This window comes from Gambusia affinis, linkage group LG05, assembly GCF_019740435.1.
Source record: "Gambusia affinis linkage group LG05, SWU_Gaff_1.0, whole genome shotgun sequence".
Lineage (NCBI taxonomy): Eukaryota > Metazoa > Chordata > Actinopteri > Cyprinodontiformes > Poeciliidae > Gambusia > Gambusia affinis.
In genome coordinates, this window is record NC_057872.1 from 29,989,409 (window position 1) to 30,001,466 (window position 12,058).

Sequence of the window (12,058 nt, forward strand, 5' to 3'; positions counted from 1 at the left end):
TCTTCTAGTAAATCTTTTGCTTCAAGATCAGAAATGTCAGATTAATATCACTTTATGTGACATTAATTTATGAGGCACATTTTTGACTTTTGAAACTGATTTTTATTTTCTCATATTTATGAGATTAATCTCAATTTCTGGGATTTTTGCAGAAATTTCCTCCTCTTTTATTTATTTCCTATTTACAATCTAACTTGCCAATATATGAGAATAAATTTGTTCAATTGAGCCTAAAAAAATAAAATAAAAAAAGATGTTTTTCTTTTACTACGGCACATATAAAAATTCCTTAATATGTTTTGGATTTTCAGTATGGTGCATTTTGTACCCATCATAAAAACGCTGCTTTCTTTTCTTTATTTTAGTTTTTCCTTGTTAATGCTATCCCTTTCTTGGCCTTTTTTACCCATGTGACTAAAGTTTCCTCTGAGCCAGAGGCTCCTCCTGCTGTTTCCTGTTTCCTCCAGCAGGAGGCGCCTCGCCGCTCCTCAGGTGTTCCTACCTGCCCCTCATGTCCCGCCTCCGTCTCGCTGCAGCCGCTCCCCAGGCGGAGAGCCGCCCACTTTCAACCTGGAACAACCTGAAGCGCTGAGCGTGTCCTGTTCAAACACACCAGGCTGTTACCTGAGGCAGAGCAGGAAGCTCCATGTGGCCGACCCGTTCCCTGCCTTCATAACGCAGCAGCAGCTGAGAAGCAGGCTGGTTCACCTTACATCCGTAAACCCGAGGCTGCAACCAGGGACAACCTGGATGGACACAACATGGGCTCAGATGAAGCTTACAACTATGTATTTAAAGGTGAGTTCTTGTCCTTTACTTTTCATCCCTGCAGATCCTAAACAGTCGAAGGCTGGATTCTCACTGTCTCTCTTGTTTATTATTAACCTCCTGCTCTCTTGGGCTGTGTGCTAACTGTTAACAGAACACCTAATGATTGGAGGAATAAACAGCCAGTCATTGATTAGAAGAAGAAATCATTTCTGCAGACCTTGTTTTTGTCAAATTTTGAGGAGTGGCATCACTACGCTGCAGCGACGTCATCTGCTCAATACTGTCCCTGAAGACGTCCTAGTTAAAGTTCTGTTGCACTCAAATTAGTGATGAAAAAATAATACAGGATGTGCAATCCCTTCAGGTGCAAACAGAGCTTGCCTAGCTTGTATTTTAAGCAGAAACGTAAATCACTCTGAACATGTAATTCAAGGTCCTGGAGCTCAAAGATGCCCAACTGATAAAACGACAATGAAATAAATGTTGGAGTTTTCAACAACTGAATCATTTGTTTTAACAAAATTAGTTCTAATTCTAGAAACATCGAGCAACATTCAGGTGTAAATGTAATAATTAACTGATCATTAACTCAACGCTCAGGTGGAAGAAAATGTTGCTTGTCGGTAAGCTAGGAAGTTTATGGGACAATTTCCATCCCGTCTCTGTCCTTCTGCAGCAGGAATGATTATTCCCAAGTGCAAAACATGTAAAGCAGGGTCACTCAGGTCAACACTCAGGTCAACACTCAGGTCAACACAAGCTTCATTTCAGTCTCTACAGGCTTCAGTTTAAATGTGAACTTTCACTACAGGACAGTTAGAAAAAGATAAAGGAAGTATGCTCAGCTTGAAGAATCATGATTTAGTGTTACAAAGTTACATCTAATGAGAGCTGTGTGGAGAGGCACCATGTTTGGAGAGAAACAAATGCAGCACATCAACAGAAACATTTTTATTAACTGTGGAGTTCGGCAGGGGACGTAGGGTGATACGGGCTTCTTTTCACAGAGTCTATCTTAAAATCATCTGTAAACCAAAATATACTGGAGTCAAATATCAAATTAGGTCATCACCAGGATAATGGTCCCAAACACAACAACAAAGTGACTGAAAAAGAAAAGAAACGAGTCATCAAGGGCCTAGTTAAAGCAAAGAAATGTTGTATTTGGAGAGAGCTGAGTAGAAATACTAATCTGCATCCAATTTTAATCACTCCAAAGTTTCAGTTGCATTTTTGACCCTTAAAAAATAAAAGAAAACGCTTAAAAATTTCAGTCTACATCTCAAACCAACCCAAAGTCCACAGTCCAAAAGGATGGTGTCATAAAAACCACACTCTTTAGTTTTTTGGTTATAAGTTTGTTCAGACTTTAGACAACCCAAAAGATTTGTTGGATAACATTAAAACTAATCAGTTAAATCAGGTCAAGTCAAGTTGGTGTGGAATGTAAACGGCTCAAAATTCTTCAAATAGTACAAGCTTTATTTTACTGTGTGATTCCAACAAGTAAACAAGTAGTGATATGCAGTTCTGATGACAATAGTTACAGAGAAATTCTTGTTTTTAGCATTAGAGAGGTCTCCTGCAGCAGCAGCACCAATCAGCTGAAGTCCTGCTCTGAAAGTCATGAAAACAAAGACGGGAAAAATGTGGACTTCGTTGCAACATTTCAGGTTCTTCCAGGTTTCTGCAGGATCAACAAACCCGACCGACAAACTGCTCCAAGGTCACCTGTCCTGCATTTCCATAGAAACTAGCAGGATTGTTTGCTTAAGGAGTTACTCAGTCGCAGAGAAAATGAGGAAAAAAGTTCACTTAAAGCAGAAGATTACACTAAAACTTAAAATCAGTTAAATCAGCTTGTGAAAAAAGCCTGTAAAATATTCTTTCAATAAAATCCAGACATTATTGGACAAATGACTGATTGAAAAAACTGAGATTTTCTTTTCCATTAATTCTCAAATTCAGTTCATATTTTACATTTTACTGCCTCAGATTTCTGAAAGCTGCTTTATTATCAAATCTCACTGCAAACGTTCTATTACAAAGACCAACAATAATTCACATGATTTTCTGTCTGAGTTATTTAATGTTATATTTTATATACTATATTTAATTAGCTTACTGGCATTTAGTCCATCAATAAATTTCAGCTCCAGTTTAAAAAGCAACATATTTTGTTTCAAGAACTCCTCTGATACCTGATTTTTTTTTTTCTGGTTTCTTGCATTATTCCGTTGTTTGTCCTCCAGCATGACGTTTTTCAGAAACATTATTGCTATATTGTTGCCATAACAACATGAAACAGGCGTTTTAACACCAAGGTTTAATTTATTATAGTCAGTTAATATTGTCTTTTGTCATGTTTCCCAGATTTTATTTGACATTTGTTCAAAAAATACCATATAGGGGGGATTTAATGGATACCTTTGGCAGTTAGCTACAGCTGTAGCATGTAGCATCTTTTTGCTAGCATGTGACAATTTAACTCCAAGATCCAAATTCTAGATATAAGACAACATTCAAATTTAAATAGAATAGAGTGATTTTATTGCCATTATGTGACATAAATAAAATTACAGAAGCATTTACCTTAATAAAACAATCTAAAATAAACAAAGGAAAAAACAAAATAACTCACAGAGAAGGCGGCGGACACACAGACACCACCACCCATTTACACTGTTTTATTTTTAAAAATGCAAATACCGAGTAGATGAGATCAGAAATAGGCTTCAGGTTAAATATTGTCCTTCTACTTTTATTAAGTATGATTAAGGACTATAACACCCCTTAATGATTATCTGATCATTATTTTACCCAAATACTGGTGAAATGTGCATTAAAGATAATTCCCCTTAAAGTAACTTCAGTGTTCGCTGGTTTAAAAGATGATATGTTTTCACTTTGGAAAGTTGAAAAATAAATAACACACCAAAGGTAGAAATCCATTTAATTTAAAACCAACTTTCAGTTTCACATTTCCTCTTTTTCAGGCATTTTATACACTTTCTAAACTCATCTTGTTAAACAGGTAGCATTTCATTTTAGGAGCTGGGCTTGTCATCATAACCTTCCCCGTATTAAACTCTAACTTTAACACAGCCATGTGTTGCTGCTGTCTCCAGTCTGGACCAATTAAGCCAAGCCTTCTGGATTGTTTTCTTTTTTCTGAATCAGCGACTTATGGCTGAAAGCCAAACATTAGTCAGTGAAATGTGCAGAGGGGGTGAGCCTGTTTACCCTGCAGATAGGTTCCACCGGCCCAGAGTAAAGGTAGTAGCTGCTGAACTTGTTCCACCTGATTCTGACCTGCCTTTCCCCATGCTGACTGTTTGACGAGTCCAGAAACAAAGCCTCATTTTGTTTCACATCCACATCTTTGCCTGATTTTTCCTCAGCCTTCCTGGAGGGAAACAGAAACTGCATCCAGAGAGCCTGAGGGACTAATTTTTTCCATACCTGTTGGGAAATTGGAGGCTTGTTTGAAATTATAGCCTCTACAAAATTAGTAATCATGTTGCTTTAGTTCAGTTTTGCAATATTTTTCTGTGGACTGAGGTTTAAACAATTACTGTTTCTTCATGGTGTTCTTATGAAAGTGTCAGACAGCTAAGACTCCAGATTTATGGCGTAATTACATTTGGAGGGCAACACCCAGAACCAGTGGCTTTAGTTCAGAGCTGTTAGTGGAAGTGATGGTTTTTGAATTAAAATAAACTCTGTTTGGCTCTTTTCTAGTGGTTCTAATTGGGGAATCTGGTGTTGGGAAAAGCAATCTGCTGTCCCGCTTCACAAAAAACGAGTTCAACCATGACAGCCGCACAACCATCGGTGTGGAGTTCAGCACACGGACGGTGCAGCTCAACGGCTTCTCCATCAAGGCCCAGATCTGGGATACGGCCGGCCTGGAACGATACCGGGCCATCACTTCTGCGTGAGTACCACCCGACCCAAATGAGCATTTATTGGGACATGATGGGCCTTTAAAGGGGACCTGTTATGCAAAGTCACATTTTGCATGTTTTATTTGGGTCTCAACTGCTTCTAAAGATGGCAAAAGTGCTTAAAGAGGCACAATTGTGTTTTCCAGGCACATAGTGCCATTTTGTAGCATAATCAAGTAACAATGTCACCTTCTGCTTTATATTTTAGTTTTATTTATTTTGGTAAGAAAGTGAAGCATGAAGTTGAAACAGTAAAAAACATTTTCCACACCTGCAGGTTTCCAATGGAACCATTTTTGAAAGTGTTAGAGTTTTTTGTTAATATATTTACGGATGCACACATCCACTTTTTTCACTTATTTGACAATATTGATACATATATTTGAGGTTTACTGTCAGCTGATACTGAACTGACATAAAACATGTATCTCCACCAGTACAGCACATTAAATACACCAATAATTTGATAAAACAGGTAAAAACTACTCAACTTTAGTTTGTTCAGTCAGTGCAAATAGAATAACAACCAATGTAAAATAAATAATAAAGAAACTGAAACTCATCAAACAGTAGGTTGACTGTCTTGATCAAACATGTAAAAAATAAACAGCAACAACCCTTCTTTCAAATGGTTCAGAAAGTGTAATTAGGAATCCTAAATATAATCAAAATAAATGATACAGCATGGCATCACTCAGAGCACAAAGCATAGAAATAGACTGAATAGATCTGCCTTTATGGGTTGAAAACCTTGTCACAGATTCCTGATCTGGATTTTTCTTCGGAATCGGGACGATGCAGATCATGATATCAGATCGGTGCATCTCTAAATATATTAGACCACATTAATAGATTCGTCCAGAACTGTGGTGACGTAGCGATCCGGCAGGAAGTTGCATCAGATCTGAGTGATGCTGGTTGGAGTTAAGAAAGTGAATTTCCAAACTGCATTTCTTCTAAATGTGGCTGGTGAAAAGCTTGTTTTCTTGCACCATTGGTAGTTGAGTAACCTTTTGTGTTAGCATCTTAAGCTGATGCAGTTTTGAGCCGTATTACAGGCAGGGACACGCCCTGATACCCAGAACAGGAAACCTTTACCTGAAAAACCTCCCAGCACCGTCCTGACTCCACCCGCTCCCCACCGATCAGACTCCAGCTGCTTTCACCAGAAAACCACTGGACCCTCCATGGGTCTCCTTTTCTAAAGGCGCCACTGATTCCCTCTTTTTTTAATTAAACTACGAGGATTAAGAGATGAAACTGGTTTTAAACAACAGAGCCGTGTCAGAATCAGAGGATATGCTTCATCGCCGGATTAGCTCTTTTCTTGTCAGCCTGGATGTTGCAGTAATTATTCACTGACTTACTCCAGCATGCAAATTCCCACTCCCATGGAATTTCACATTTATCCTGTAACAACCAGCAAAAACCCATTAAACTGGAATTAATCATGCTGCTGGAAGAAGAGGAGAGAGGAGAATTGTAATTGTATGGAAATAAATTATGACCTCCTGAATGCAGAAATATTTCCCTTTGTTAATTGTTTCTGAATGAAGGTGATGTATTATTAATTGGTCATTTTTCAGATAAAGGATCAAATAAACATTCCTAACAGTCTCATCTGCTAGAAACGTGAGGAGGATAAGGTGGCACATTTGAACCAACTAACTGCTTAAGAAGATATTTTTTCTTTTTAAATCGTGTTATTTTACATTTTCTTGTTGATGTTTCTGTGAATAGTAGTAGCTTAAAATAGCTTCTTAGCTAGGGTTGGCCAGGTGAGGAGGTTTTCTTTTAGTAGAGGTCATGAACTCTACCAGTTCACAGAGGTAAACACACCTTGTGGAATGATTTTATGAACTGTCGTGTCTCAGCCTTTCTTATTAAGCAAACAGTGGCTGACTCATTACAGAAGAAGCTTCCCTTATAATTACCAATAATACCAAGAAACAATACAATAAGGAAAATCAATAATATATTCCCACAACTGATTGTGTCATGATTGGAATAAAATGTTTTTTCATTGGTCCAATGTAATATTCTTCTCTTAAATATATTTTTAACCTTAACAGTTACGGCCTCAAAATCCAAAATGGCTGCCGCAGTCATAAACATGGTGAAACTTGCTGTGAATCGTTGGCCTCCACGTTCTGCATGTGTTGCTGTGCTGCTCCACATTACTTGGCATTTCAAAGCAAAATCTGTCATTTATGCTTCAACAAAGATAAATTTTGCAGGGTTACAAAAACACTGCCTCCTGCTGGCCTGGCATGCACACCTCATTGTTTCCGGTCCTGTTTGATTTTTTTATCTGTATAATCAGTGTTATATGAACACATTTTTTTCCGGATGCACAATGGAAAACATTTTTGGAAACACTGTCATGTATACGGGGCCTAAGTTTAAGATTTCTTGCTAACCAAAGCGAAACCTGTTGCAAAAGTTCTCAAAGTGATTTTGGATGTTGTAATGCCTGGATCTCAGTAGGATTTTATTGTATTACTTCAAAATTAAGGCAACCGGAAGAAAAGTTGCTCCCAGTTGATGGGGGAGAATCAGTGATAACCACCAACCTTTAAGTTAATTCATTTCTCAGACTTTTAGATTTACCTTAGAACAATCTAAGCAAAGCAGACCAACCAGAACAGCCGCAGGTCAGCAGCTCCTCTGTTCTAACTGAACCTAAAGATCCAGCTTTTCAAGTTCCTGATTTCTGCTCTCCCAAAGTTAGATACGGAAGAGAATTAGGGCCACAGGGGAAAAAATTAGATTAGATTTTTTTCTAAGAATTCTAACTTTTTTTTCAGAACTCTGACATTTTTGTCAGGATTCAGACATTTTTTCTGTAGTTAGAAGACATCAAACAGGAGAAATAAAATCACCTGCATGTCAGAGTTTGTTTAGACAGTAACATGCAAATAAGCGCCAACATGTTATGAGCCACACTACAGTGGAAATGATGTGAAAGTCAAAACAGGTTGTACTACAACTTCCTCTTTTCTTCTCCAGCTCTGACCTTTGACATCAAACAGACCCTAATGCAGCTGTCCTCCTCTCAGGTACTACAGGGGAGCAGTGGGAGCCCTGCTGGTCTATGACATCACCAAACATCTGACCTATGAGAGCGTGGAGCGCTGGCTGAAGGAGCTGTACGACCACGCTGACCCCCACATCGTGGTGATGCTGGTGGGCAACAAGACTGACCTGGAGTCAGAGAGATCTGTTCCCACTGAGGAGGCCAAAGACTTTGCAGGTGGAAACTTGATGATGTCATGGCATTCAAAGATCACCTGTGAGATTCTGCAGTGTATGACTCAATCTCATAAAATGTCCTCCGATGATCTTTTCCTCCAGAAAAGAAAGACCTGTTGTTCCTGGAAACCTCGGCCTTGCAGTCGACTAACGTGGAAGCAACGTTCAACAAAGTCTTGGAAGGTGATTTGTCAGTTTTAGTTTCTTTTTTCTCTTTACATACATCAAACTGTCATGTGTCTGAATCACTTACCTTCGTTACTTCTGCTGGAATGATTGTAAAGACTGTTTGGGGTTCTGTGGAATAGTTGTTAGTCATAATCACCTTACCTGTAGTAGATGATGATCAGAGTTGTCTTGCTTTGCAGAACAAGATAATTTGTCATATAGAAATCAAACTAACTGTTATGCAGATCTGTTCTTATTAAAGCTGGAGAATGTAGCTTTTGAAAAACACAATTCTTGCAAATATGTTTAAACTTCCTCTATGCTGTGACAAAACTCCACTAATACTTGATCTAATACAATCACTATTTTCTCATCCAGACAATAAGAGAAATTTGAACCCTTTCAATTTGTTTTAGTTCTGAGTTAATTTTCCTGATTCCTGTGTGAACATCTCTCTTCTCCTCCAAACTGAAACCAAACCATCTGCTGTGTACTGTCTATGACATACTGACTACTCATAGGTACTCCACAGAAGCTCTATTTAAAAAACACAAACTGGCTATGCTTTAAATATTCAAGATATATCATTTTTGTCACACAGAGATTCATAAAAAGGTGAGCAGCAAAGAAGTGGTGCGAGGGTCCATAAACGCCGTGACCCTGAACAGCTCCAGGGCAGAAAGCGAGCAGGAGGAGAAGCCGTGCTGCAAGAACATCTGAACCCAAACGTCCCTCTGGGGGCCGCAGGGGCCCCCCTGCAGCGCCGGGCTGAGGCTGGCCAGAGACTGAGACTCAACATGACGAAACAAACGGCTCGCCGTTTAGCGAAGCGGCTGGTTCCTGAGCTGCACAGGTTTAAAACGTAAAACCAGCATCAGGCTTTCATTCTGGAACAAAGGTCAACACTGAAACACCGAACGGACCTTTGAGCCTATCTGTGGTGGGAAGTTGAAGCATTTATATACATATGTACAGTTTAAATGAGAGATGATATCTGACTGATAAAGAGCTCCCAGCTTCTCAATGATGATGATGATGATGATGATGATGATGATGATGATGATGATGTGTGTTTTGACTTCAGCGATGAGAATGCACTGCAGCTGATTACTCTGACTGCGTTTTTGGTGAGAAATAAATATTTATGTAGATGTAGATTGGTGTCTTATAACCAGAAATGTCTTAAATTTCAGAAGAAGAGAGCAACTACAGACGAGAATTTCTCTTTTTAGTTGCTGTGTTTTTTCTGACTCAAGTAAAAAACAAGTAGAGGTTGGACGACTTAATGTTGGCTAAACATGACAGCAGGACATTTCCAGGAATCACTGTTTAACTGAAACATGTAATACGAGTTCCAAAGTACGTCACAACTTTTACAGGGCAAAAAGATTCAGTATCAGCAACATAATAATAAATAAACATAATAGGCCTGAAGACTGAACGTGAGTTATTCTGAGCTTTCTAGTTCTGATTTCATGGGATTTTCTGCAGTAAAATCTGAGATTAATAAATAATAGATGTGCTGAAATGTTGTTAAGTTTTTCCATTCTACTCCAGGTTGCATTGGTGATCTATTGTTTCTATTCCTGTCGAAAGCAGTCATTTATTTTCTATTTAACACCTGCTATCAGAGCCGGCGCAGAGTTGAATGGGGCCCTGAGCAGAATTTGATTTGGTGCCTCTCCTGACCACAACTAACAGTTTTTATCCAGATTTTGTGTAAATCTGGGAGATGGAGTGAAGTTAAACTGACTGAAACCAAACAGGCATAACTGGTTAATATTTGCTGAGAAATATTTTTGAACAAACTGAAGTTCAAACTCAAATTCTAGACAAAGTCTAGCATTAGATTGTAACTATGCTAGCAAAACAATAAAAAAAATATTAATATTCCTAAAGGGTCAGTAATATTTAAAATGTAAATTTTTGAGTTTTACATCATGTTATAATGTCATTCTCACATTGAAAACATCCCTGGAGTGTTGCTTTGATTCTTTCATGAATTTCAGAAATCATTTTTGATCTCCAAGGCAACAATTCAGTGGTGCCAAATGCCTGGGTGGACTTAGCTCCGCCTTCAAGGCGCAGCTCCTCCTCAGAGCTGCAGTTTCCAAACTTCTGAACTCACCGCTCACTCAGCGGCCCTCCCCCATGACTCCTCCACTCAGCTCCTTCAGACTAGCCAGAAGCAATTAGCAAACACCTGGTTGAACAGGGTGCTATTCACAGCAACGCTGGTAAAAATGTTGTTATAATGTTAATAGACGCCGTGTTGCAATGACTTCCTCAAGGTGGAGATTCAGAAAGAGCAAGAGTTTTTTAGAGACAGAGACCCAATTTCAGCGTGTTAAATTACAAAGTCAAATTTCTTTAAAGTCATTTTAGATGTATGTATTATTTTCATAACTGATGTTTTGCAAAGGAACATTTCCAAATTCCTTTAAATCACATATGTCAGAGTCAAGGCCCGCGGGCCACATCCGGCCCGCGAGAAGATTTTCTACGGCCCCTGGGATGATCTTGATTTATCATTAGAACCGGCCCGCAGCAAGCCGGCACCCCGTCTGAAAAAATGCGAGATGCAGCGCATCCTCACAACGCGCACCCCCTTCGATCTTCTGGCAACGCCGCACCCCCCCTTCGATCTTCTGGCCGCGCACCCCGTTCGATCTTCATCTGGCAGCGCCGCACCCCCCCCCCCTTCGATCTTCACAAGAAATTCTCTTGGGCGGTCCGCTGCACTAGACTATATGCGTCATTTAAAAAAATTTCAATGAATATTCGAGTCCGGCCCTCGGCTTGTAGCTAAATTTTTTATTTGGCCCTCCGTCCATTTGACTTTGACACCCCTGCTTTAAATCTTCCATTTTAAACAATTTAAAAGCATTTATTTAATCTTCACTGCCAAACAAGCCTCAATTTCAAATTTAAATCAAATCTCATTTCCAATAAAGAAAAATAAACATCTTAGATCTGGTTGTTGTTAAATTGAAACATTTATAGGAGACCCCTGATGGTTTTGTGGCCTTAAAAATCATCAGCCGCCTGGCTTACTTTTGCCTTGGGCTGGCTCTGTCTGACATTGGCCAGTAATGAACTCTGACCTTTCATCAACAGCTATTGTTTCTGAACATGTAGATGGGAAAACTTTCTAAAACAAGTAACTGCACAATATGTGAGTTTTATGAAAGATATTGCCAATTATAAACATATATCAAAAAATAAAGCGGTAATAAAATATGCTAAAATAAAATGTAGCTGTCGCAGTGGTGTTTGTTTGATTTGACTATTTGACGTTTAATTTTGATTTAAGGACTATCCTGCCTCTTTTAAACAACGAACATCAGCCTTAAAACTCCACCTGTTAATGTTCCTGCTCTGTTGCAGCCTCACACTCTGCGGACCAACGAGCAGGAGTGACACGTATTACTCAGAGATCATATGTACGATCCCGCTGGTTGCCAGCTGGGCTTTCCAAGCTCACCTGAGGCTTGTTCCTATATGGCAGGCAATTATAGTATCTAATAACAAATATTTTCTCAAACAAAAAGGACATCGGTACCAATCAGACAATCAGAAATGAGCGCTATCTAAAATAGTTCTAAGCTGAGTAACATCTTTATTTGAACATGTCTTAATTTAAAGTGAATGGAGTAAACAGTATGGTCCTATATACTTTGTACTGTTGTAATATTAACCACATTATACATTGATTTCAAAGATATAATGCTTTAAAAAGTAGAATCGGAAATGTATGGAACGATGTCATTAACTAACCTTTTATCACACTCTTTAACATGAAAAATTGCACATTATGATCAAACAGTAATTCAGTGGTTTTAATTGGTTTATTATTTTGTTACACATTCTTGAGTAGGTTTTCCATTGACTAAACTCCACTTCTGCTTATTACTCGTATT

At 38.8% G+C, this 12,058-nt stretch overlaps 1 protein-coding gene across 1 annotated transcript; it reads left to right on the plus strand.

Annotated features, from left to right (window-relative positions):
* The first annotated feature begins 538 nt into the window (after window positions 1-538).
* rab25b (RAB25, member RAS oncogene family b) lies at window positions 539-9,666 on the plus strand. Its single transcript, XM_044118333.1, has 5 exons — window positions 539-798; window positions 4,513-4,708; window positions 7,778-7,971; window positions 8,073-8,153; window positions 8,740-9,666. Exons 1-5 carry the CDS (start codon window positions 762-764, stop codon window positions 8,856-8,858), a joined length of 627 nt encoding a protein of 208 aa, XP_043974268.1. The 5' UTR covers window positions 539-761; the 3' UTR covers window positions 8,859-9,666.
* The last annotated feature ends 2,392 nt before the right edge of the window (window positions 9,667-12,058 follow it).

Coding starts and splice junctions, on each gene's coding strand:
- rab25b (XM_044118333.1), top strand. CDS start 762: ATGGGCTCAGATGAAGCTTACAACTATGTATTTAAAG. Junction 4,709..7,777: donor TACCGGGCCATCACTTCTGC/GTGAGTACCACC, acceptor TCCTCCTCTCAG/GTACTACAGGGGAGCAGTGG. Junction 8,154..8,739: donor GTTCAACAAAGTCTTGGAAG/GTGATTTGTCAG, acceptor TTTGTCACACAG/AGATTCATAAAAAGGTGAGC.